This window comes from Andrographis paniculata, unplaced genomic scaffold (assembly GCF_009805555.1).
Source record: "Andrographis paniculata isolate CXL003 unplaced genomic scaffold, ASM980555v1 Contig45END, whole genome shotgun sequence".
Classification (NCBI taxonomy): Eukaryota; Viridiplantae; Streptophyta; class Magnoliopsida; order Lamiales; family Acanthaceae; genus Andrographis; species Andrographis paniculata.
In genome coordinates, this window is record NW_026137579.1 from 885,043 (window position 1) to 912,165 (window position 27,123).

General features: G+C 36.6%; 6 protein-coding genes across 11 annotated transcripts; 2 read left to right on the top strand and 4 right to left on the bottom strand.

The window, feature by feature from the left end:
- Positions 1-2,599: 2,599 nt before the first annotated feature.
- Positions 2,600-4,273, bottom strand: LOC127251525 (uncharacterized). The gene is made up of 3 exons (XM_051275256.1): positions 3,422-4,273; positions 2,798-3,340; positions 2,600-2,701 (listed from the first exon to the last, which is right to left on the bottom strand). The coding sequence occupies exons 1-3, from the start codon at positions 4,271-4,273 to the stop codon at positions 2,600-2,602; spliced, it is 1,497 nt and encodes a 498-aa protein (XP_051131213.1).
- A 1,640-nt stretch (positions 4,274-5,913) lies between these two features.
- LOC127252192 (probable serine/threonine-protein kinase PBL7) lies at positions 5,914-7,743 on the bottom strand. Of its 3 annotated transcripts, none has more exons than XM_051276265.1 (4): positions 7,283-7,743; positions 6,989-7,178; positions 6,520-6,914; positions 5,914-6,230 (listed from the first exon to the last, which is right to left on the bottom strand). In XM_051276265.1, the coding sequence occupies exons 1-4, from the start codon at positions 7,553-7,555 to the stop codon at positions 5,964-5,966; spliced, it is 1,125 nt and encodes a 374-aa protein (XP_051132222.1). In that variant the 5' UTR covers positions 7,556-7,743; the 3' UTR covers positions 5,914-5,963. The 3 variants fall into 3 exon arrangements, with proteins under 3 accessions (XP_051132222.1, XP_051132224.1, XP_051132223.1); XM_051276267.1 differs by having other exon boundaries at positions 7,288-7,383; XM_051276266.1 differs by having other exon boundaries at positions 6,098-6,230; positions 6,579-6,914.
- A 675-nt stretch (positions 7,744-8,418) lies between these two features.
- Positions 8,419-12,139, bottom strand: LOC127252191 (putative respiratory burst oxidase homolog protein H). The gene is made up of 12 exons (XM_051276264.1): positions 11,644-12,139; positions 11,418-11,580; positions 11,278-11,326; positions 11,086-11,199; positions 10,183-10,989; positions 9,897-10,105; positions 9,705-9,807; positions 9,559-9,641; positions 9,322-9,469; positions 9,102-9,233; positions 8,883-9,011; positions 8,419-8,803 (listed from the first exon to the last, which is right to left on the bottom strand). The coding sequence occupies exons 1-12, from the start codon at positions 11,918-11,920 to the stop codon at positions 8,615-8,617; spliced, it is 2,403 nt and encodes an 800-aa protein (XP_051132221.1). The 5' UTR covers positions 11,921-12,139; the 3' UTR covers positions 8,419-8,614.
- Positions 12,140-13,460: 1,321 nt separating this feature from the next.
- Positions 13,461-19,875, bottom strand: LOC127251974 (kinesin-like protein KIN-5D). Of its 4 annotated transcripts, none has more exons than XM_051275953.1 (23): positions 19,750-19,875; positions 19,114-19,367; positions 18,838-18,967; positions 18,383-18,538; positions 17,811-18,287; positions 17,588-17,685; positions 17,359-17,515; positions 17,184-17,253; positions 17,009-17,085; positions 16,864-16,917; positions 16,694-16,774; positions 16,488-16,599; positions 16,057-16,143; positions 15,793-15,968; positions 15,547-15,708; positions 15,363-15,470; positions 15,126-15,284; positions 14,964-15,047; positions 14,586-14,791; positions 14,389-14,490; positions 14,188-14,297; positions 13,953-14,104; positions 13,461-13,871 (listed from the first exon to the last, which is right to left on the bottom strand). In XM_051275953.1, the coding sequence occupies exons 2-23, from the start codon at positions 19,290-19,292 to the stop codon at positions 13,671-13,673; spliced, it is 3,138 nt and encodes a 1,045-aa protein (XP_051131910.1). In that variant the 5' UTR covers positions 19,293-19,367; positions 19,750-19,875; the 3' UTR covers positions 13,461-13,670. The 4 variants fall into 4 exon arrangements, with proteins under 4 accessions (XP_051131910.1, XP_051131912.1, XP_051131913.1 ...); XM_051275955.1 differs by having other exon boundaries at positions 19,754-19,866; XM_051275956.1 differs by lacking the exon at positions 19,750-19,875 and adding an exon at positions 19,554-19,569.
- Positions 19,876-22,988: 3,113 nt separating this feature from the next.
- On the top strand, positions 22,989-23,903 carry LOC127251526 (chitinase 2-like). The gene has a single exon (XM_051275257.1). It carries the CDS (start codon positions 22,989-22,991, stop codon positions 23,901-23,903), a length of 915 nt encoding a protein of 304 aa, XP_051131214.1.
- Positions 23,904-24,949: 1,046 nt separating this feature from the next.
- On the top strand, positions 24,950-26,112 carry LOC127252193 (senescence-induced receptor-like serine/threonine-protein kinase). Its single transcript, XM_051276268.1, has 5 exons — positions 24,950-25,033; positions 25,135-25,185; positions 25,392-25,533; positions 25,813-25,890; positions 26,037-26,112. The coding sequence occupies exons 1-5, from the start codon at positions 24,958-24,960 to the stop codon at positions 26,110-26,112; spliced, it is 423 nt and encodes a 140-aa protein (XP_051132225.1). The 5' UTR covers positions 24,950-24,957.
- Positions 26,113-27,123: the final 1,011 nt, after the last annotated feature.

A 27,123-nucleotide genomic window follows, 5' to 3' on the forward strand; every position in this document is an offset into this window, starting at 1 on the left:
AAATCCCGTTTGACAATTGTCCGATTAGTTCATATGCTGCTAGTGCTAAGGGCCTCTAATGTTGCACCAATAAATACAAACGTCAATATGCTTTATCATTATTTTTATCTTTTTTATTTTACAATAAAATATTTTTCACTTTTTATTTGGTATTTCTTTTTTCTTTTTTCTTTCATCTAAAAACAATAAAAATCAAATCATAAAAAACACATTTTTGTATGAAAATTAAAAGTGTATTTCTTTGAGTTTTTATTTTTTTCATAAAGAATTAAATAATTATTTAATATGATATTTTATAAACAATATATTTTTATTGGATAATGTCAAAATTGAATAGTAAAAAATTAAAGCAAAGTCATTAAAAAAACATATCTTGGTTTATTTATTTATTATACATACATAATTTTCAATAAAAAATCTATTTATATTTTAATAAATATATACTCCTATTACTTTTGTTGTTAGCATCGAACCATAAAAATGTTAATTATCTAATAAAATATTTTTAAAACAATAAAATTTTACTTTGTCCAAATAACATTTTAATTCCTCAAAATACTCTTACGATTCTTTTGTGTGTTTTATTACAAATTTTTATTATTCAATTTTTTTTTCAAAAATATCAAATTAAATAATTATTTTTCTATATTATACTATAAATTTATTTTATATTTAAAATATCATATTAATGTTTATTTTATATCACATTAAACAACTATTCAAATAACTTTTTACTATTAAAAATCCAAACACACCCTAAAAAAAAGTGTTTGATGGAGTTATTTTGGAAAAAAGAAAAGAAAAATTATAATAATAATAATAATAATAAGGGAAAAAATCAAACAGTCCCATTGAAATTAAAATGAATCAATTTTGGTCCCGTTATAAAAAATTTATCAATTTTAATTTCAATATAAATAATTTTAATCATTTTTGGTCTATTTTGTAAAACCAACATTAACAGCTGGCATGGATGTGACCGTCCGTGACATGTCATTTGATGTGAACTAAGATAGCCATGATCAATCAAACACGGCTGTGCATTTGCAATCAGTAGTTTGACATGTCATAAACAACATGGCCGTGTGAAATTAGCACACGCCCGTGTTCAAATTTGGTCGGTTTTAATTTTTAAGCAATGTCCTTGTCTGAGTTGCAATTCCCATGTTAGCACATTCTTAATTCCCTGTTCAATCTTTGCTTACTGGTTTAATACACACCTCGACCTTTCTTCAATACCCCGTAAGACGGGTCTTGTAGCAGCGGCGGGGCGGAGTGGAGTTGAATTGTGAGTCGGAGAAGGAGGAGAATTCCAGCGATGGTGGAATCTGGTGGTGGGAAAAGACGCACTGTGGGGTGCGGTGGCGGCCGTGAAGAAGTTTGCTGCAGAGATAAGGGACTCGACGCGGAATGAGGTGAGGGTGTGGCTGGGGATGTTGACAGCGCCGAGGCGGAGGCGCTAACCTACGATCAGGCGGTGTTGCCATGCAAGGGTGCATAACTATACTGAACTTTCCGATGAATCGAGTGCGGTCGTCGCTACAGAGTATGATAGAGGAGGAAGAAACTGGCAACTCGGTGATGGCGCTGAAGGGCCGCCACTTTTCGAAGAAGAAATAAACGCCGGTAGGGAGGAGGATAGAAATGGAAATGAAGAATAATAATAGTATTGTGATAGTTTTATAAGATTTGGATAGAAACAAACTCTTATTTGAATGAATGGTTTGGAGGTATAGAAGACATTCGACCTACCTCCAGAAGGGTTTGTAAGACATTCATTCAATTTGCCGAATGATTTGAACACGGCCGTGTTGTTTATGATATGTCAACTACCGATTGCAAATACACAGCCGTGTTGATCCACATTAGATGATATGTTACGGACAGTCACATCCATATCAACCGTTAATGTTGGTTTTATAAAAATGGGACAAAAAATGATTGAAACTATTTATATTGGGATGATTGATTTTAGATAATAATAATAATATGAACAAAAAAGCATACTCTATTTATTTTTATTTTATTTTATTTTCGTGTATTTCATATAAAAGAAATTTCATTAATGGGCCTTTTATCAATGTTGTAACTGTAGAACAATAAAGTGGCAATTAATTAATTAGAGTCAACTGTCATAATTACATTAGCTAATAATTAGAAATCCACAAGGATTTAAAAATAAATGAAATAAGAATTCATTTAATGTTTCTAAAATAGAAACAAAAGTAACATTGAAAGAAAATAAATGCTCATTCATAACCGATATGTAAATATTTAGAACAGTGTTTTCCAGTAAGAACAAGAAACACCATTTTCTTGGCCAAAGTGTTATATATAGGAAGAATGATTGATTAGGAAATTTGAGACTTACTGGAAAATGGAATAAATTAAGATTGACCATATTGGATTAGGTTGTGTGTTTGTAGAGTTTTGAAATACTATAATATTGAATAAAAATTATGTATTTGATCAACTCTGAATAGAATAGATAATTGAGTGTAGTATGTTATATTTTAACCAAATATAATGTACAAAAACTGTCACAAATAATGAATGAATGAATAAATTTATATACTAATTAGTAACTAATAATCAACAACTACAAGGCAGAAATCTCCCCTGGTTTGCAATTGCCTACCCATAAGAACAGCATCGACTCCTTCTTCGAAGCCAAAATTCTACAACAGTCTCGTCTAGGTGACTGCAAAAAATCAATACAACAAACTAAATTGTAAAATCTTTTAGCAAAAAATCAATGAAATCTATTTTGGATCATCATACATATAACATAACGTACCTTTTTCCACCTGTTGCTATCTGGTTTCTTGAGGACTACAATGGACTTGATCCTGTCCGGCGCGGCGGCTTTCCAGCGGCACGTCGGGAAGTGGTCGCGATGGAGAGTGTAAAATCCGAGCGTCTGGCCCCTCTTCTCGTCGTATTTGATGGAGTCGACGTAGAACAAGTAAGGCTTCTGGCAGGGCTGACGCATCATGGGACGTGTGTTGAATGCGTAGGCTGTGTAGTCCGCCCTTTTGTACCAATTCAAGAATGTCCGAGTCGGCATTTCCAGCTCTCTCGGCGACATCACGCCCTTTATGATCTGGATCACAAACCCCCAAGATATCGAGATTGACCAATTCCTCTTCTTGTCGTAGCATATCGATTGCTGCACCATGCTCGCTGAGTCGTGCTTCGCGTACTCGAAAAGGCGATGTATCGCCTCCAATCGATTCGCCCCCGGGAATATCGGGTCCACCACATCTAAATGGTGTAGCGATACTAGAGGGGCCACCGGGTGCGCCCCCAATAGGCCTAATAGGTTGCCGTACACGTCGTACTGCAAAAAAATTTATTTATTTTTATTAAATAATCATCTCATCTAAAAGTTTAATTAATTAAATTTTATATGTATAAGTACTTGATGGAAGCCGATTTCTTTGGTGAGGGGCACGCCCAATTCGGCCATGCAAGCCTGAATTCGATCGTCGGAGCCGTACAGGCCGGGGTAGCGCTGGATGCACTTGTCCTGCATCTTCTCGAGCTCCACCGCCAGAGGGTAACTAATGGCGAAGCCGCCGCCGCCGTAGGCCATGGCGTAGGAGAAGAAGATGTTCTGGATGTGGCTCTCGGAGGAGCTTCCGATGTAGTATAATTGGTTGTGGTCGTATTTGGAGAGGATTCTCACCAGATTGTCGACGAAAAACACAGTGTCGTCGTCGCCCATAACGAACCACCGGACGTCGTTCATCCCCAGCCGGAGAGTCTCCGACACGATGCGAGAGATCCGCAGCGCCGACCGTTTTCCCTGCCGGTGGGTGTACGGAAGGGACGAGGTGTCATCGGAGATTCTGATCTCCGGCAGGGATAGGTAGTCGTCTTTGGTGATGGTGACATTCCGGTCGAGCCAAACTACCCCCCTCGTCTGCCCCGGCCGCCACCACGCCTTTATGTAATCCTTCCGGAATCGCCAGAGATCCGCCGACGCCGCGATTCCGAACGCGATGTGCTTCGGCTCTAACTCCTCCGGCGCCGGCGGGGAGGAGACGTTGGCCGGGCGATCATTGTTGTTGTCGGCGAGGTTCTCCCGCTGGGAGACGGCGGCCACCGGAGTGCAATTGGCGGCGACGTCTCTGGTGAGGAGGAGCTTGGAGCAATAGATGGAATATATGAGGAGGAAGAGGATGAGGAATCCGGCGACGGAGTTGCGGAGGCCGCCGCCGGAGAAGGAGAAGAAGGAGGAACGCTGGGAAGAACGGGTCGCCTGTTTCATCGGAAAAAAAAAACACTAAAAATTAAAAATGGTGAAATTTTGGAAGATTGTTTGGATCTGTAAAACGTCGTTTGTTAAGAATGAGCGAAGGGAACGGCGCCGCGGGATCGTCCTCGCCCACCAATCCCTCTTATTATTATTATTATTATTATATTTATATTTATACTTTTTTAATAAAAATACATTATTTTTTTACTATAATATGTTAGATTAAAAAACAATTTAAAGTCAAACTAAAATCAAACAAACCGGTAATTACTCTTTGATACTTATGGATGGATTTGAGAATGTAGTAAATGAAATAAGAATAATGGCGACAATTTAGATTGCAACTTAATTCGTTTCTATAGTTTTTCAAAATTTTTATGACACTATAAATTATAGTATATTGCATTCATTTTGTAATAATATATTTTGGATTATGTGAAATTTTTTTTAACTATAAAATAAATGTGGTAAATATTATACAAACAAAATACTATTATACTTCTTACTAAACTATTTAATTTTAATATAAATATGTTAAATATTTATATATTAAATTATAAATTATATTGGATATTAATGTTAAATTATACCAAATCTTATATTAAACTGAAAATTAATCAAATTATATACACAATATTTAAAAGTTTCATATATATATATATATATATATATAGCTATAAAAGTAAACAAACCTTAATATACTGTGGTTAGAATGATCATTATGCATGCATAGTTAGGAATGCTACATTGACTTTAAAAATATTAGGATGACTTTGTTTAGATTATTATTATTGTTGTTGTTGAAATAATAGAACAAGAAACATAAATAGTAAAATAAAATTATCTTTGTCCCATATATGCCATGTTCTCTTTCAAGTGTAATTTTATTATTTTTAACGAAGACATATTTATTTTTTTAGTATTCAGAAAAAAATTCAAAATATTATTATTAGTTTTGATTACTATTATTTTGTTTGTTTTTAAAAACATTTTACTTAAATAAAGAAACCGTTCCATTTATTTCAATGTGTTTTATTTGAATGTGTTTGATCTATGTTTGAAATTGTGATAATTGAATAGCAAAAAGATTTAAGTATATGTAATTATAATTTGAAATTGATTTTTAGTTGAAATAACAAAACAATACTTCTTCGGTTCCAATTCTTTGGCATTTTATGCCGTTAAAGTATAAATAATATAAATATTAAAAATATTTTGATGTTTAAATATAATTATTTTTCTAATAATATAAAAAAAGTATATTTTTATTAAAAATTGAATTGAATATTAATTGTGCTTTTTATTAAGAAAAAATAAAATCATACACATCATTTTATCAGTTAAATAAAAATGAACTTTTTTAGAAAAAAAAAAATAGAAATGAACTTTACAAATACAACATTATTAAATAAAATAACATTTACAGAATTAAGTGATGGTACACAATCTCATATTTCTCACCATGAACAGAATTCACATATAATCTATCCATCCAATCCGACCAAAATAACTGTTCTTTCCTGCATTAAAGAGCTTACAGAACAAAATAATAATCAAAACCATAATGAATAAACCTATAATTGATCAAACTAAATTGAAGAAAATCATCATAAACAAAAAAAGCTCAAGAGGAACTCACATTGTTCTGAGAATCGAAACCATAACAACAATGAGGACACTCAGTTCAGCCTATGCTATGATCCTATCCCATCTGAGGGGTCTCGGAGTTGGAGTTGGAGCTGGAGCTGCTTGCTATAAGTGTGCTCTGGATGGGACTGTTCGAGTGGGAAGAAAGAAAGGCGAGAGCTGTTACCAGGTCGGTAGTATTTGGCCGGAGCTCCGGATCTACTTGTGTGCACATTGCAGCAATCGCCAATACTTGGTATAACATTTTAGACGGATACTCGCCATTCAGCGCAGGGTCGGCCATTTGATGGAATTTATGACGGTCCTTGAACATTGGCCTTGCCTGCCAATCAGCAAAAGCCATCGTCATTTGTTGCTACAAAACAAACTGCGATGATATGATATGATATTATATGCATGCTTATTGCTTCACCGCCCATGAAATACAAGTTTACATAGTTTAAGGATGAATGACCTCACAATGTAACTACTCCAAGTTAGAAAATTTATAAAAAAATTTTTTAAATGATTTCGAATGCTGCTACCCTATGCAAGAACTCAGCACAGATTGCATGCTACTATTAAGATCAACAACTTGATGTTTCAAATCCGAAAAATAAACAAGTACTAACCCATTCAACTAGATTATGAGGTTCTGGGCCAGGTTTTCTATTGTCAAAGGCATTCCTACCTGTGACGAGCTCCAAAAGAACAACACCAAAACTATAGATGTCTGACTTGTATGTTAGCCTGCCTGTCTTAGCATACTCAGGGGCGCAATAACCGTAAGTGCCCATAACTCGGGTAGTAACATGACTTTCGCCACTCAATGGCCCTACTTTAGCCAAACCAAAATCAGATAGTTTCGGAAGATAACCCTCTCCCAGCAAGATATTGGAAGACTTCAAATCACGGTATATAACTGGTGGCTTCATCTGGCTGTGCAGATACTCCAAGCCTTTCGCTGCTCCAGCTGCAATCTTCATCCGCGTGTTCCAATTCAAGTGCTTTCTAGCCAGTAGAGTCCCTGAACCAAAAAAGTAGTCTAAGCAAAGAATTGGAGCTGCTGATAAATCAAAATGTGTGCTTCAAACAACTCACCATGTAAATGGTCCTCTAAAGAGCCGAGTGGCATATGTTCATAAACTATTATCCTCTGATTTCTCTCTGTACAGTAGCCAATTAGTTTAACCAGATTATCATGTTCGGCATTGCTCAATGTTAAAACCTCGATCAGAAATTCACGTTTCCCCTGACCCCCTCGCGGATCAAGTTTCTTTATAGCAACAATCTGCATCACGATTTGACAAAAGACATCAGAAATCAATCTTCTACTGGAAGCTTAATCTGCAGTTTATTCTGCTGTGATTGAATCATGAGAAACAAAAATCTGACCTCACCACTATCTTTCAGGTAACCTTTATAAACTCTTCCAAAGCCTCCTGCGCCAAGAAAATTCTCTTTCTTGAAATTTCCAGTGGCAGTAACTACTTCGTCTAATGTAAAATTCCTTGCTTGGAACCTATTTAGATCCACAGCAGAGCTACGGCTCAAACTACTCTCTACACTTGTTCTCTCCTCCCTGCTGGAATGAATTGCATCGTTAGAGTCCTTCTTCAAGGATTTAGGCGAGCTTTCCTTGGGAGAATCTAATAGCACCAGCAACATAAAAAGAAAGATATATAATTATTAGAACAATGGCCAGGTTTATTGTTTATTAGAAGACAGACAATGGTGCAGCGGCAAGGATGGCGATGAACAACAACACTCACAAAATGGCAATAAAACACTCAGTAGCAATGTCAGGCAAAATGTATAGCAAAAACACAAGATCAGGAGCAATAAATTGGTAATGCTAGAAAACGCCCCTTTCAAACAAAACGATGACAATCAGAAATAAATCGAATCGGAGACGATACCTAAAGAAATAACAATTAATACACCCACATTGTATTGCATACTAACAAACCATCACAACATGAAATTTCATCGATCGCGTATACCCGGCGCCGCCCGATCGGCGTCGCAGTTTCGCGGATTGTCGTTACTTTTCTTTATCCGGCTCCGGCCGGATTCTTTGTTGTTGGTAGACGGCGATTTTGCTTTGCAAAGGAAACACCGCATGCCTTCCTTCTTCCCCTCCGTCTCAACTCAACTCAATCCGACCTCACCTCATACAGGTCGTCTATCTATCTATAATGGAAATTTCTGGTGGGTTATCTTATATAGCCAAACAACAGGATGAAAAGAATTTGGAGGTGAAGCTCCCCAGGATTGCCGTTTCGGTTCGCCATTCGTAATCAATGAGACTCTGCAGCTAGAGATGCAGATGAAACGAACGTATTTGATTTGATGCATCCAAATCCAAATCCAAATCCAAATCCAAATACAAATCCAAATCCAAATATATACATATAATAACTGGGGATAATCCGCTCCTTGTTCAAATTATTCATTTCTTCTATATATTTAACTTAATAAATAGTAGTTTATTAGCGATAATTGTAGTTTCAAATCATTGCAGCTTAATTAGCACTCTCATTTATTTTATGTCGTGTATTAAAATGGAACTGGGGAGAGAAACAACCAAAGACTGAAACTGAAGACGCACATTCAGCGTACTGGAATCCATTGGCAAGATTAAAGGATATACATACACACATACATACATACATACATACACATACATACATATATAGAGGCATGCAGGATGGAATATATAATTGATCAGAAGTTCTCTTTATGAAACTGGAATCTTGTGGACGAATTCATGGTGTACTCCTGGCAAAGCTTTCGTAGCGTTTTTGTTAGCGTGGGACTTCCACAATAGAAGACGCCGATTCGAGTGGCTGGGTGGGTGTTCGCTAACTGTCCGAAAACTTTTCTCCAGTTGGGCCTGGCGAAATGCGTCCTTATCTGGCCAGACACGACACACCTTGCTTTGGTTAAGGAAGAAATGATGATCATTCTAATAATAATAAAAATAATGACTGACTCTGGTTTCAGAGACGACGTCGAGTCCATTCTTGGCGTGTTGCAGCGACTGCACCATGGCGATGAGAGCCGATCGAGCATCCCCTTCCTCGTACACGCTCGTCAGGTAGCTGTGCAGTTCGATCACGTGCTGCAACTCAACTCAACTCAATTGTCAATTGTCGATACGACTACTTAATTACTACAGTACATAAACAACTTCCTTATGCTTACTACATACATTAGCGTCGTATTCGGCAATGTCCTCGAGAACGCCCTTAAACCAGTCGAAGGATCCTTGTTCCCTCGTCACCCAATAAAAGTATGCTCTTTCTGGACACTTCCTCTCCCCAGTTACCTCCTCTAATGCTGCCTGACAGACAGACATTCACAAGATCCATCAATATACTACTATATTGTAATTAACAGAGCTAGCTAGCTACATTAATTAATCAACTTACCCATTTCGACTCATTGTTCACAATATCTTTGATAATGCTGATCATGGGCGTCGCTCCGATCCCCAACCCGATCAGCACAAGTATGTCGTATTTCTTGTAGTTCTGAGCCGGTGCACCATACGGTCCCTTTATTATTATCCTCGGAAATCTACAATCAAAATCGTATCCATAACTTAATACTACACACCTAAATTTACGATTCCTTCAACACATAATTCAAATAAAAATATCACATACTCGTCCCCCGTAGAATCTGAATAGGCCTTTGTTTCCATTCGCATCAAGCTCGACTTTCCTCGTCTAGACTTGGGCTCACAAACCTGCACGCAGATCATTACATTCAAACCAAGTTAATGCATTTTATTTGTCTTCTTTGTTTTCACCTTTGCGAAGCGCTCTCTTAGCTCGGTTGTCCAGTCTCCCAGCGCGCGAATGTGGACGCTTAGATAGTCGTCGTCTGGTGCAGAAGTTATCGAAAATGGATGCCTGTGAGGTTAGCATCCAAAGCGTTAGCAAGTTTGTAGTTCCACAACATTAGGTGCTGAGATAATAATCGAAGAGTTTCGCCGATTTACCACTCAAAGCTCGAAACATCGGGACACCTTATGAATATATACATCCCACTCTTGTATCTGAATCCGTCGGGCTTCGTCATGTACATGGCGAGCACATTTCCCTCGTACAACACCGCCCTAATGATGTCGACTTCGTAGCTGTGCTCATACATAGTGATTATTCGCTCGCCCGTGTAGAGAAGCATCGGGAATGCAACATACATCCACGTCTACACAACAAAGCGATAGATAGATTAGTCGATATTATCATATTATATAATCAATGAGAAGCGACGCGCAGGCCTACCGTCTTCTTGTACCATTCATTGGTGAGGAAAATGATGTATCCATGGATGATCAAGAGAACGTAAACAATGGCGAGCAAATGATGCGTGTACCAAAAGGCGTTGAACCCAGCGAGGCGGCTAAAAGGCCACGGCAACTTGATCACATTCCTCCGGAACCAATGCGTGGCGAGGGTGAACGTAATCAGCATCAGAATTGTCATCGCGATCCCCGTCACGCCGGGGGTCGACTTCACTAAATCCCAATACGATGGCTGGTGGTAGTCGAAGGCAGAGCCTAAAATCGCGTCGAACTGGCTCTTGGGACAAGAAGTTAGCCTCGGAAAGTCGCAGGAGACGTGCATCACTATATGGATCGTGCTCCCCAACAGAATACCGGCGGCGATCATTTTGTGGAAATTAATGTTGTCGTCGAATGGGACAATGCTGCCGAGCCATGTCTCCCTTAACTTGGTAAGAGTCTTACGGCACACCGGCAGGAGTATAAGCGCCATATTGAACTTTACGGTCTCGGCTGCAGCCTTTGCGACGCATAGACAGTATCCCATGACTTGGAAAGCAGCGCGGTGCTTGTACTGATAAAATTTCCATCCGAAAAGAAACATGTTTATCGCGAGCCACAACGTTAGCACCCATATTCGCTTCCAATTCTCGTGGAGTCTTTCGATGTTTCTCGACAAGAATTTGCTGACCGGTGTCCGGTACTCTTTGGGGATCATGGTTCTTGCAAGAGTTTTGGTTTTCTTTGATTGATCGGTGGCGGGATCGGATGCGACAGGGCCTCTTAGGAGCTCCTCAAGCTGCCACATCTGCTTAGGACAAAGTATTCAGATAAAGGAGATTTGTAAAAACAGAGGATGGCTCTGATGTTCTAGGTAAGAAGGAAATGAGCTCGAAATAGGCACCTCGATATATCCTCTGTTGTCGGGATCGAACTTCTCCATGATCAAAGAAGCGTAGGTCGATGCTTCTTCCTTAAACTTGGCTAAATTGTTAGCTGCAGCACTCATCACTAGAACCTTGATCACAAGATTGGTGAGAAGATTTGATTAAACAAAGTATTAGTCGTAAGAAAGAGTTAAAAATTGAATCTTTACCTCTTTAACTTCGTCCTCGGATAGCTGCCCGTCGCCATTTTTGTCGCACCTGAGAAGTAATTAACAACAACGGTTTTCGTCATCATCTTCGATGAATTATTATTACTTACATTTATGTATATGTTGTGTTGTGTTCTTACATGTCGAAGAATATTTGAAGCCTTGTGTCCAAGTCCTGGTTCGTCATGTCTTCCCAGAATCGCCTCAATTCTTCGAGACTTATCCCGTTCTCTGTATCGATGTTCCTCCGCCGCGCCAGGGTCTCGAACAGCTCGCCGGCGAAGTCGCTGCTGTCGCGCATTCCTATCGGACAGCCTCAATCACTCGTCGTCGTTGCAGGAAATTAAAGAAATAATGAATGGATACCTATGCAGATTCCGAAGTTGTCCTTGCAGAGTCTCTGGCCGTCGACGGCATTCTCGTAGAAACGTTTCTCGATGGCTTTCCAGGCGTCCTCCTCCTTGCCGGTCCTCGTCCTGTCAAGAAACCGGAGGCTCATAAGCCCCCTGGTGGCGCCGGATTCGAGCCGGCCCAGCTTCGGCGCCGGGGAGTTGTCCTGAATTCTGATACGTTTCTTTATGCCGCTTGATTCCATTATGGAAGGGCTCTCGCCGGCGCTCGCCGGACGGCCGCCGCCGTCCATTTTTAGGTCGATCAAACCTAATTTTGAATTTGAATTTGAATTTGAATGTTGATTTTGATTTTGATTCTGTTGAGAGATTTCGAGGTTCAGGAGGAAAGGGTATTTATTTATATGAATGGGGGTCCTGTCGTCGGAGGAAGAAAGGAATGAAGGACCAAGGAAGAAGACGATAATGGCGATTATTATTTTTACAATCAGGAACAGAACAGCTACTCAAACACAAACATTCGCTGAACCAACTGCCACATAATTACCTTATTTATTTATTTATTTGGCTTTTGCTTAATAATAATAATAATAATAATACATTTTAAAATCGTATAGGAGATTCGTTACTCATTCGACCGTATTGAGGTAAGTATAAAATAAATAAATTGATGGCTAGAACATTATAATCAAGCATTTAGAATCATATAAAATAATGTATGCCCTCATGCAAATATCTAATCAATTATTTTAAAATAGTGTCGATGCATCGAATTATATATTTTGAAAGAATTAAGGCTACCAGAAAGTTACACTAGAAAAAATAAATATTTTAAGATGAAAATTGTTAAAATAAAATTAAGAACATAAGCAAGCTAAACAGCTTTGTAATTTCATAATTCAAGTAAGCAGAAATGTTAAAAATCCGAATTCAAGTAAAAAAATAGTAGTATTTTAATTTCTGAAACCATTTGGAAATCGAATTATGATATATATCATCATCCCAAATGAATGATTTAGTTGTCTTCAATAATATCAACTAGTTTTTATTTTATTTGGTTTGACAAACTATGGTGTTATTGACTTTAGAACATGGCTTTATGTACAGCTGCGATGCGATCAATTCATGTGGGGCTGAATAAAAACTTTGGTATGAATCTTAAAAAAACATATTCAGATGACATTTTTCATATTTCTTTAGACAAATGCAATATGCCAAAATTAAATAATTATAATATGAAAAAAAAAAAGAAGAAGATTTATACTCTGTTAACAGTGAATTTTCATGTCAAAATTGAAAGAAATCAGAAGGATAGAATTTATTATTATTTATTTATTTATTTTTTAGAATTTGATCGTGCATGTGTTTGTTCAGAGTAGTAGGAAGCACGTCGTTGTTGGAGAGATTTTCGTGACACACCAAAGGTTGACTCAATTGTTAATTAATTATTGCCTAAGAAAATTAATTCATGTTGGTGACATATAAACAATTAAATTAAATATAGTTGCGTTTGCGTGTTGCCCATTTTTAAATATAAACTAACCTTATCTTGGAAAACAATGACGTTGATTTTTTGTTTGCAATTCCCATTTATCAATCATCAATTAATAACATCAGAACTGTCCCTCTCCATCAATTTGACCTTCCCACCATTTTCACTACGTTAGAAATTCAAATACTTTTGCTTTATGGAGAAGTAGCAATTACGGAACAAAAAAAATCGATTTAAAAAATCAGTGACATTATGTTGGTTTGGAAATTGAAGTAACATTTCATTTATATTGAATACGATATGATCCATTTTTTTTAAAAAAAGAAAATAAAAATCAAATCTTGTTTGAAACTGAAATTCAACATGCTTCCTTGTACAATATTTTTTTTTATGTCATATCCATCCATCCTCCACAAATGAATTGAAAAACGGTTGAGAATAGAAGAAATAAGAGTAGCTAGCATTCAAAACCAAACCCCTCTGTACAAACTGCAAATTAAATCTTAATACTATCTTTGTATATTTGTATACTCACCGATGTGGTGTTTGTTTTAATTAATGGTGGTGAGGGGAGCTCTGCTGTCTAAAACATTTTGTTGCTTCACATCTCCATTAGCCACTTTCGACGATTTCCCATCCCAAAATGACTTTAGCAGCTCGTCGAAGGCTGGTGTTCTCAGTTCCTCAATCGAAGCAATGCTCGGGGGATTGATTGGTCTTTTCTTTGGCGTCGAGCATGATGGTTGATCAACCTATATGGTTTCAAACACGATGATGTGATGTTTTCTTGATTGTGAGTTTGGATGAAAATTAAATGCAACGATGATTATTACCGTATACTCTTCCAGTAGGCATTGTCCTGCATTTTCTCTGATCTCCACAATCTTGTGGTAGTGTCCACTGTTCAGTTCCCGCAACTCTCCACAACAAGGAACAATCATGGAGTCGAGGTTACTGCATGCATCGCGATCGAGTTGCAAAGAGCCTGCAAATTTATTATTAGTAGTATTATTATTTACATGTGAACAATGTATGTGTGTATATATATTTATTTCGACGAGGTCTTACGCTCAATGGACGAGAGGAGAGTGTTGCTGGAAGCATCTGCATCTACCATGGCAGAATTCACAGCAGAAGAGAACCGTCCGCGCAAGGTTTCGATTGTATCCATCCCTCCCCTATAACATACACACACCACCCCCCTTAACAGGCCGTAGCAAATATATTTGGTAAAGTAGGATTGGATTATATATATACTTCATCCCGAACCTGACAATTTCGCCTACAGACTCAACGTTGCACTTCTCTAGATGAAGCAAAGACTCTTGGGCATTTTTCCAATGCTGGGAACCTGATTTGGCTTGTTCCAAACTGTGGATATGAGAAATACATTATTAGGAACTAGGATAATCTAGTGTATGAAAGAAAAGATGATGAAAGTGGTGATTAATGGTGTTGCTACTAACCATTTAGAGAGTATTTTTTCCATGTCTTGCTTCCCGCTGTCGACTGAATCTGTGTCCTCAAGATAACGAGACTCGGCACTCCGGGTGTAAGTTGTCCATTCGCTTTTGATAGAACAAGTAGTTTCTTGCATTGTTGACATCTCTTGCTGTAACTTGTTGGTTCTAGTGGCTGCACTCTCCCGAAGTTCATCGATTGCACATTTAACCTAGTTGAAAGAAAGAGTTGGCAAGATAAAGACAATTCCAATACGAACTTAGAGACAGTGGAATAGCCAGCAGCAGTTATTCTATCAATGCACATTCATGTGTAATAAGACTCTGCATCACATATTCTATGATAATACTTAACGGAATTCAGCCTAAAATAGAAGTGCATACCAGTTTTTTCTTCCGAGCATTTGAACTTGCAAGTAGCTCTTCAACTTTTGCAAGTAGTTGTCTTTCTTCATCTGCAGCACACTCCTATAGTGAAAACAGAACTCAATCAGAAACAGATCTTGCACGCATCTGATGATAATATAAAATTGTGTCTCCATTTACCTCAAATTTCTTTTCAAGTTCTGACAACTTCTGATCATTCATTGCTTGTGCCTCATGAACAATTTGGCCCAACTTTGAAGCATGTCCATCTAAAGTGTTGAAGAAGTTCACAGTAATTTTTGAAATTGACCGTGTGGATTCGACGGCTCTGCTATGGGCCTGTTAATAGTTATCATCTCTCACTGTTATATGGAAGCCAAAACAATATCCTGTATTTTTGAATTAATAACTACCAACCTCTCGTTGTCTTTGGGCATGGGCTGTTAGTTTTTTCTCCTGGCTGTGCAGGCTATCTTGAAGATCACTCAGTAAAGTATCAGCCTCTGAAGTAATTCCTTTGAACAGCTGCAATTTTAATTAACAAAAAAGTTAGTTCATATAGATTATTCTTGAACCCCCCATCATATAAGGAGACACAAACCTCTTCCAAAGCCGAGGAATGTTTAGAAACTTCAGAGCTCATTCGTCCAAAAGTAGACTGAGTATTAGAATCAAGTTCTCCAGCCAATTCATCCAATGCCTTGATCCCAGAACCGTACATGGTTTTCAGTTTATCTAGTTGAGCTCGAAGCTCTTCTGTGGCCTGTGTACATACATGACAAGGTTTATTCACAAGGCTGCTAACAACAACTGCAGGTTCTGTTTATCAGTGAGATACTAGGCATACCTCCGTCTTTGTGGATACAAATGAGTGCATGTCTTCTTCCATGTCTTTCAGTTGCTTTTCTTGTTGTGTAGTTGAAGATGCCACAGCATTATGTAATATTTCAAGCTGCTGAGTCAATTGGGATTGAAACTTCCGAATAAGAATTTTGTTATCATCTTCTATTTTGTCCTTGCGTTCTGGAAAATTATTGAGAGAGTTTGGATTAGGAGGAAAAATTTACTTCAGTATGAGAAAGAAACAGGAATTTTTTTGAAGAATACAAACCAATCTTCGAGAATAGATTGGTGACATCTGTTGCAGCATTGTCCAGTTCTGCTCGAAGCTCGAGTGCCCGTTCAACCAGGGCTTTTTCTGGTTGTAAGAAGTAATACAAGGATGTCACAAAATAAGAGAGAGATTTTATCTTGACTAGAAAGTATATGCTACACATTTGGTGTGAACATTTGCGTTCAGGACGAAATTTTGAATATAAGAGGCAAACAAATAAAAATATTCTTACAATAAGGGAAATGACAAGAGTAGCAATCAAATGTGTTTATGTACATTATCCATGTTGTACAATAGTTATTGTTAGTTACCAAAATTGCTAACTTACTTCGCATAAGAAAACTTCTGAACTAAAAGTGATTATTTAATCCTGGAAGCATAAAAAGACAATAGATAAATAACATTGGGGATTTGAAATAGTAACTTACCAGATTTGAGTAGGTTAGATATCAAGAATTCCTTTTCTTTTATTGTTGCATTTGCTTGCCTATGCCTTTCTTCTAGATCAAGCAGTGCATGCTCGGTGTCCAGGAGTTTTTTCTGGTTATTGCAACCAATACCTGGTTAGTTCATTAAAGCCCACCTCAAGAAGCAAAGGCATTATCGTTTAGGAGGTAGGACATTGGAATATTACCTGAGTCATTTCAAGTTTATCACTTAATTCAACAGTCAGCTGTTGCTGAGAAGTGTACAAATCTTGGATCTCCGTTAATTGCTGCAAAGGAATCTCAAGTTTAAGATAGTTCACATTTTTTTAATGCAGCATGACCAAGATCCACTAACAACTTTGCAAAATGTATGTACCTTGTCCCTGGAATCTAAATCAAGCTCCATACGCTCTATTTTCTCTGACATGGCCTGAACATTATGAAAACATAGAATATAAGTATAATATCAACCCTCCATCTTCAATAGTTGCATCATATATACACACTCAAGAGCAACACACCTTTTTCTCAGCTTCATCCTGGAGATATCGATCCCTTGGTATGTAGATTCCATTCTTCTCTCTGGCAGCATACACCTCTAAAAATAGTTTGTTTGCAAGAAAACATCAAATTGATTTCATCTTATACAATTGATTTCCACACACACTTAAAAGAGAAGGAGGCACAATTTGAAACCTTGCTTTAGTCGATCAATCTCAAAATACAAATCCTTGATTAGTTCGGATTTCATCATCTTCTGGTTAACCTGTGAACATATTATCCAAATAATTAATAAACTCGATCAAATATGAGAGTAAAAGTTGCCATAGGATGGATATAAAGAATTCAGAAATTTTCAAAAGATCATGACCTCTGGTTTGTTCTTTATGTTTTTGGCACGGTGAGCATAGTCTAATGTGCTGAGTGTCTCTTCCAAACAATGAATGGATGGAGAGATTGTGGCAATTATACAGGTTTTGGTTTTCCCTCCAAGAGAATCTCTAAGTAGCCTTGTTAGCTTGCTATCCCTGAGATGTTGGATTGCCTGTTAAAATCACTCTGAATAATGGCTGGCCAGACTGCAAAAGACATATACATACCTATATGGCACATGACCCGAATGTTCAACCAAAGCATTTATGACACGGCCAAGCGTCAGCAAGCTCTTGTTAATCTCTCCCGCTTCCCTTGCCCTTCCCTGCAAAAGTTATATAACTCAAATGTCACAATTTCCTTAGGAGGATATTATCCTAATACTCAGCTGGGGTTCGAGTGGGAAAAGTGTTCGCAACAAAGAACTGAAATGATTTAATAATTTCTCACCTCTCTTGCCCCAGAACGAGAAATGTTCTCTGAGCCAGCAAGATCGACCAGATTCAGCTTTCCACATTTGATCATTTCTTCTCCTTCCGGAGTACACTCCTTGATATGAATAGTGATAGAGAAAATAGAATGAGACCGGCTGCTCTGCTTGTTGAGAAGCGTCTCTGCTGTTTTCCTTTTGGCAGAGCCTTTCTCTAAGATCTTATATATTTCATTTGCCGTGGTCACTATCTCCTCTTCCAATCCACGAACAAAAACTCCACCTTTTCCATCCTCCATCAGCGCTATTGGTTTCTTTGACTTATCATCATTGAACTTGGGACACTCTTCTGGTGCCAAAAGATCTGATATTTCTTCATTGTATAGTTCTAAGAATGTAACCTTCATGCTATATTCAGCATTCTGAGCCTCTAATATATCAAAAATTTGTTTGACGGCTCGAGGAATAACTCCAGCATCACTTGGAAAATCGCCATTCTGAGCAGGAAGAACAAAGATTATATCACCAAAATAAAGCGATACATGAAAACAGCACTAAGCAACAAAGATTTGTAGTAAAGAACCAACCAGACCTTTTTCCTAGCTCCACCTTCCATTGTATAGGTCTTCCCAGTTCCAGTCTGGCCATAGGCAAAGATAGTGCAATTATATCCCTCTAGAACTTCAAATACTATAGGACACACTGCTTGATCATACAAGTCCTTTTGCTGGGATGACGGACCAAATACCTAAATGGAAAATATGTGAAATTACATAAATTTTCAATATAGCACATCTAGTGACAATAAAGAATCTCAGAATTGAATGGAGATAAAGATAATAATCTGTTTAGTCCATATACAAAATTCAAAGAAATAAGCACATCTGAACGATATTGGATTCAACCCCATTATGAATTTCAATAGCTGAATCATATTTCACCTTTTTCTTTTATTTTTTCTTTTCTTTTTTTGGTTTATAAATTTTCCAGTTCTTCAACATTTACCTGAACAAACATGCTACTCAAAATACATCAATTTATGCAAACCTTGTCAAAGACAAAAGTCCTGTCGATCTGCTTATTGGCAATATTCTGAACTGCGCATACTTCTCTTCTGTTTTCATTGCAAGAGACCACTGCAGGCGTACGCAATCTCACCTCATCCTCACTCAAAGGCCTAAAATTGGTAAGAAAACATTTTTTTGAGAAAAAAAAAAAAAAAAAAAAGGCGAACGGAGTAATAAAGTATCATTAAATTAGATCGAACAAACCAAAACAGCTAGTGGAGAGAAAAAGAAAAACGAAGTCCGATATTTTTCCTACCTGCATCGCACAATAACCTGTACATTGACTCCTTTATCCTTGTCGTGCTTTCCGTTCAAACTCCCCTCAAACGATCGCATATCTCTCCCGACCTTATCACTCGAACGAGGCGTTTGAGATGGCGATACTGGCACCATTCCTCCAGCCCCTGCCCCTGCTCTTCTCTGTGAAGCCTCCATCCTTTCAAAACACTCTTCCACTAACTCAAATCTAACAAATTCAACAAATTAAAACCGATCTCTCCTCCTTCGGCGCTGCAAATCAAAACCGGATCATCAATTCAACCGAGTAGTCAAATCAAGCACATTCCACCAAATCGAAACATATAAAACCAGAAATCACGCTCTTCATAATCCAAATCTGTGCACACAATGCCAACGAAAATAATACTAATAAAAATAATAATAAATAAAATCAGTAAGAAAGAATCCAAAGATAACTCGAAAAAGACAGCCGATCGATGCTCGCTCATACAATGCCAAGGGAACTTAAAATCCAAATTTCAAGTTCCAAACCAGTCCATCGCTGAAAACGAAAAGCAGCGGACAGCTACCGACACTGTTCCTCCGCATGGTAAATCAAGACGGCAATCATACCGTTCAATTCCAAATCTAAAATATACAAATGGAGCAATACCTACAGTGCAGACGCAGGCCGGCCGGCAGCGTGGAGACGCAGGCGTAGAATGGAAGGCCAATGGGGTATAGTATAGAGACAATATAGTATAGTGGCCACAGATTGTGTGTGAGTGAAAGTAATGGATGATATTTTAGCATTAAAATAATATAAAGCACACTCCGGAGGTAAGGGTAGAAAACAAGCGAAAAAAATATGGCCGTTACGGATGGCGTTTGAATTTTTGGAGAGAGAGGAATGACGGAGTTAAGATCTATTTTTTGTGACCGTTGCTTATTTATTACCTATATTATAATTCAAAATATTAGGGTAAAAATGTAAATATCAAAATATAAATACACCTCTACAAAATTTTATACTGTTATATGTTTAAATACACACTACTTATATACATAATTACTTTTTCTTTTTGATAATTTTAATGAATACTTAAATGATATTTAAATACAGTAAAATAATTTTAAATTATAAGACTTTAAATAAATAAATATTTTTAATTATATATTTAGAGAATTTTTTAATAATACAATAATAAGATTAAAGATAAATACAATAAATAATAGAATAGTGTGGGGTCAATCTCGTAATAAATCTCTACACATTAAATATAAAAAGCTCAGTAAATTAGTTAGTTTCAATTTAATATAGTTAAGTGGTACAATTTTAGGATATTCAAATCTTCTAAAGCATTAATAGGATTGAAGTAATTTAATAAGTTTCATCTTGTCTTGTTTTGATAAATAGGGTTTGTTTGTTTTGAGTTGGAATTTTGAATAGTAAAAATTTTAAATTTGAATAGTTATATAATATGATATAGATGCGATGTTCTGAATATAAAATTAATTTTTAGTATAATTTATAATTTATCCTTTAAAAACATTATACTATTAAAGTTTTCACTACATCACGCAGTTATATAAATAAGTCCAAAATTTTCAAAACACAATAGACACAATTATAAGAGAAGAATAAATCCACTTAGGTGTAAAGGCATAATATTTTTAAAGTTTTGTTTATATATAATAAAGTCGTGAAATTCCAAGAAAATGGAGACAAAGTGATAGTTGAATTATTCATTTTTTTTTATAATAATTTCAAATTTGGTATTTAAAATAATTTTAATTAGATTAAAAAATTGGGTGTATGATACATTTATTTAATATATATTACGATTACATAAAGAATTTATTTGTATTTATATATATAACAAAAAAAATAGATATTAGGTGTTACTTTTTATTTCAAATTTTTTTTTAAGAAAAATGATAAATTAAATTACGAAAAAAAAGAAAAGAAAAGCATGTTCAATAATTCATGGATGGATCAAAAATATTTCAAATTTCAAATCCACTAATTATTTATAGACAAGACAACAAATTAGCTACGCTCCACTAAAAGGGTGGTTTTAAAATGAGCAATTATATGACAACCATAATGCAAAATAAATAAACGAGGGTGGGTTAGTATAATGAAGTTGAAATTATTTTTAATTTTAAGATGTTGTGATGTGGGTTTTTGTTACGAATCCCCCAATCATTTTTAAATTTTGGGTATCTCGGAGCAACTCTAATTTTTTTTTATAATTATTATTTAGCTATATTTTGTATAATTTTTATAAATTTGATATTAATAAAAAGATATATTTTTTTATTGAGGTGAAAGAAGAAAAATGTGATACAAAATAGAGTATGAATGAAGATAGGGAGAACTCTTGAAGAACTTTCTTTCTTTTTTTTTTTTCTTTTTTTTTTTTTAAGAGATCTGTTAAACATATTATATATAATATAATTAATGTAAGGAGAATCTATATGATATAAACATATATATATATATATATATACATATGACATGTGTTTAGTGTTAGTGTAGTAGCTGTTTTCCTTTCCTTTTCCTTATCCCTCCCCTCCCATCCCATGTGATGAAAAGAAGAAAAGTGGGTGAAGCTGAAGGTTGGACTGATCAAGTCACGTGGGCGGAGTGTGTTCGGTAGTCATGTAAGTTTCATTTTAAGGAATAAAGATACCATATTAAGAAGATATTTGAATTTTTAATTTAAAATCAATCGGTAAGTAATAAGTGAAAGAAATTCGAATTTTTAATTTAAAATTAATCGGTGATAAATGAATTAGTCCTCGCTATCCCTACATTTTTTTTTTAATGTAGGATATATTAACAGAATAGCAGGTACGCCCATACGACGTCGTTTCTCCTCTGATCCGATAATCATGTAGACACCTACTAGCTCTTGCTTACACACTACTCGATATTGCCATGACACACACATACATATATATATATATATACTCTTCCTATTCCTTTTTTATTACTACTGCTGCAGTCTGCAGATATATATATATATATATAGCAGAATCTTTTATTAGTTAAAAGTAAACTGTAAATTAGTTCGGACTGAGATGGTCTGATAGTATGGGGTTGGTCTGATAGTATGGGGTTAAACATGTGATTATGAGATTATGAGTTTAATGTTACTACTATTAGGTCCGGAAATAAAAAAAGAAAAAGAAAAACACAGCCTGCCTGACCACAACTTACTCTTGATAAAAACATACATTATTATAATTAAATAAATCAGACAAATAAATTATCCTTCTTTGACGACTATCTGTCCATCTTGTGCATGCACGTGCCCTCGGAGAATTCCACCCTTTATAATAATTAATTAATACTAACAACTAATTAAATCATATATATATATAAAAGTTCAAATGTGTCTGTCCATGGGTAACGCCAGAATCTACTTAGATATGTTTTCTAACTAACTCGACACATTCACTCTTCAAAATACTAAAAAGTTATCTCGTAAGAGATGGTCTGGTGGTGGTGTAGGGATTGGACTTGTGATCGTGAGGTTATGGGTTTAAACTTCCGAAGGCTGAGGTTACCTGCCATAAATGGTTCGTCTTATATGACTTTTTCGTTTGGGCTTATCCAGTGCGCATTTTCGGATAGCAAAAAATTCAATTATACAATATACTAATACAAACTAATAAAAAAAATAATATTGTAATAAATTAGAAATTGAACGCAACCTCCAAATCATGCCTACAGCCAAATTACATTTCCATATACACATACATACATATAAAAAAAATCAAATCAAACCAACACACAGTCCCAACGCCACGCCAAAGCCATCAATTATGGCTTCACACTACTCCTTAACGTATATATATACAACACAAAAACTTTACCACATCATATTCCAAATCAAAACAACAATGGCTGTCTCAACTTTCTCCCTAACTACTTTTCTCATCTCCATCCACGCCGCAATCTTTTTCGGCCGCGCCGCCGCCGGAAATTCGAACCTCTTCCGCGAATACATCGGCGCCGAATTCAACAACGTCAAGTTCTCCGACGTCCCCATAAACTCAAACGTCGAGTTCCACTTCATCCTCTCCTTCGCCATCGACTACACCTCTTCTTCCTCTGCCTCCCCGACCAACGGCAAGTTCAACATCTTTTGGGACACAGACAACCTCACCCCCGACGACGTCTCCGCCATAAAAAGACAACACTCGAACGTTAAGGTCGCGCTTAGCTTAGGTGGCGACAGCGTCGGCGACGGCTTCGCATACTTCAACCCCTCCTCAATCGACTCATGGGTCTCCAACGCGGTCTCTTCTCTAACCAACATAATCCAAGAATACAACCTCGATGGGATCGACATTGACTACGAGCATTTCCAGGCCGATCCAAAAACCTTCGCCGAGTGCGTAGGAAGGCTTATATCGACCCTCAAGAACAACGGCGTGATTTCTTTCGCATCCATCGCCCCGTTCGATGACGATCAAGTTCAGAGCCATTACATGGCTCTGTGGAAAGGCTACGGGCATCTCATCGACTATGTGAACTTCCAATTCTACGCTTACGATAAGGGGACGAGTGTTTCGGAGTTTTTGGACTACTTTGCGACACAGAGCTCGAACTATGCCGGCGGCAAGGTTCTGCCGAGCTTTATAAGCGACGGCAGCGGCGGATTAGGACCGGAAAATGGATTCTTTACGGCGTGTAGTAAGCTGAAGAGTGATGGGAATCTTCATGGGATCTTTGTGTGGAGTGCTGATGATTCTAAAGGGTTGGGATTTAAGTATGAGAAGCAGTCACAATCTCTTGTTGCAATATCCCATTGATAAGTGTGTGTATATACATTTATTTGTATGTCTTAAAAGATGTGGATTGTAATAGCATCGTATGTATGTTATGTAAATTTTTATTGGAATGAACTTGTTTGTTGGATATTAATTGTTGTGCACTTTTTGGATTATATTTAAAATTGGACTTCAAAAGAACATTACCTAAAAATCGATGGGACAATTGAATCGTTTTTCAAGAATTTAAACTTTACATTGTGTGGAAATAGTTTAGTTATTTTGAACAAGCTGTTTTTATTTAAGTTGAATAATTAGACACTTTTTGTGGGTGGAGACTTTTTGGTGTGTAATTTTTTATTTTTTTTATTTTTTTGGTCTTATATTTTAAATTAATGTAATAGTATTGAGATAAACAGATGGAAATTTAAGATTATTTTTAATATATAATGATATATATATATATATATTTATCAAAAATAATTTTAATTGATTAACATGTTTAGCACATCCTCGAGCATCTATAACAAGCTGCAATATGTGACGAATTTCGATCTGTATATGCCAAGTTGAGTATATTTATAGATAGTTGACTTTCTTATATGATAAGTCAACCGTTTCATGTTAGTTGACTTTTGATCTGGTCTTCGTTTTTTCTATTTTAAAAAAGTATGTTGAACTAACCTTTGATCCAAATTAAACACCCAACCCTTTTTCTCATAAATAATCTTGTAACCTTTTGTTGTCCCCCATGATAACAAAATTATTTTAAAAGAATCTCTTTTCTACGTACTTTATCTATAATTACAATTACAAGTTTGTCTGAGTTTGTTAAGCTTAATTTGTTTATCTGTTGTTGCAAAGTTACCCTAGCATATATATATATAAAAATTAAATATTGATATCCGAATGGGCATGTTTTAGTATCTAGATATAAAATTCTTAAATCTTAAGAAAATATGCAATAAGGAAAGGAAAAGAGTTATATAAAGGGAAGTGATCATTGTCTCCATAAAATTTCGTGTATATATATATATATATATATAGAGAGAGAGAGAGAGAGAGAGAGAGAGAGAGAGAGAGAATTGAAGAACCTATGGAGGCAATTCATCGAAGTTGGATGAGCATGAATATATATATTATTGTGGTGTTGGCTCTTTGGCATTTTCCTGGTATGTTTGTTAGCATCATATCACATATATTTGTAATTTCTTTGTAACAAATCTAGGAAGGTTGACGATGCAAGTGAATTCTGATGATAAGATTGTTGCAGCTCATCATCGCCACCTACTTGCTTCTTCTGCCCCAACTGATCCCAATGATGGTAACTAAGTTTATAGATATTGATCGTTACATGACATTTAATTCTCGATGGCATTATATACATATATATATATATATATTTGTATGTGGATTGGATCGGATTACACTACACTATATATACCTATGGTGTAATGAAAGAGATATAATCAAATTAATTAGTTCGTTTGATCATCATGTATATGTGGCACAATGAATTAATCAATGCAGTGATGGGATTGAAGGCCCTCACCATTGACTTCCCAAAGTTATTTGGAGTGAATTTCCCAATGCTCGACGGCGACCCCTGCTATCCCGGCGAATTGGCCTGGATCCAATGCAGCGCCGATCCTGTCCCCCGTGTCATTGCCTTGTAAGCCTCTCTCTCTCTCTACTCTCTAGTTTATCGAATATTAGATTCGACCGGAGATTTACCTGCTAATTCTTATATTATGAAAAAGAAAAAATGATAACAAGTGCTTTGACATATATATATATATATGTTAGCCTGATTTTCAATGAAATTGTTGAAACTTTTTAACTTCATTTTTATTTAATTTGTGCCCTCAAAACCACCCCAAGAATTGTTTGCTATATATCTATTTCTAACCCTCATTTTAATTATTAATTTGCATAGAGTTTTGTTTGGCAGGAATCTTGGAGACATGCAGCTGTACAGAGGACGACCATCGCTTCCTGATTTCAGTTCCATGGATGCCCTTCAGACCATGTAAGTGATACTACTAACTAACATGCACATTAATTAATTCTTCACCAGTTTTTATTCCTCTCAATATTTCTACACTTCAATAATTAGTATACCAATTTTTTTTTTTTTTTTAATTAAAATAAGTTTGAGCTTTCAACTATTTGTAGAGACTTACATGGTAACTTCTTGTCCGGACCTATCCCAGAATTCCTAGGTACCTTTCCAAAGCTAACTTATTTGTAAGTCGTCCAAATTATATATTATATTGTAGTATATGATTATTGGTGTTTGAGTTGTGGTATGTTTTATCCAAATGAAAAAGGGATTTGGCAGACAGCGGATTCACAGGACCTGTACCAGATTCACTATCCAACAACAAAAAATTGAAGTTGAAGTAAGTAATTAACCAGCCACGCCACTAATCATTTATTTACATTGCATCATTAGTAATATTACCATTATTATTATTATTGATTATTATCATGTCTGTATTTTCATGCCACTTTTCGACTCTTACCAAATACACACCTGTCCTCCTCCATCTTGGCGTGGTTATTATTATTATTTTCTTAAATCTTTATATATCTATCTGTCATCGGATCTTTTATCCTTGATCGTCATGCTTGAAGATAGCTTTTTACAGAACTATGTAGATTTTTAGAGCGTATATATATTTATATAAATTTAACATGAAAACGATATTAATGATATTTACAGATTATCAAGCAGCAATCCGACGGGAACATGCACACTGGGTTTATGCACTCCCCCTTCATCCCCAACACCGTCGATCGGAGAATCTTCCACCGGAGGAGAATCTCCGATCCCAACAGGCCCATCTCATACTCCTCCTCTACCCTCCACCACCACTCCTCCGACGACCCAACCTCAGTCCATTCCTCAATCCACCACACCCTCAAAAGAATCCAACGTGCCGCTACCTCCGATCCCTCGAACCACCACGCCCTCCAAAGATTCCAACGTGCCTCTACCTCCGATCCCTCGGCTATATCCCCCCCTCGCCGGCCTCCGCCTTCTTCCGGCGGTGGAAGTGGTGCTAGCTCAGCGAACCCCAATTCCGTGGGAAGTAGGCTGAAAAAGATGAGAAAGAAGCTTGTCAACATACTGTGTTCTCTATTTGGTGGGGGATTCGGAATCGGAATTTTGTTGGCACTGATAAAAAAGCTATGTTGTCGTCGTCGTCCGGACAGGGACGACCCGGGCAGGCCTAAGCCGAATGCTGACCCGGTGCTG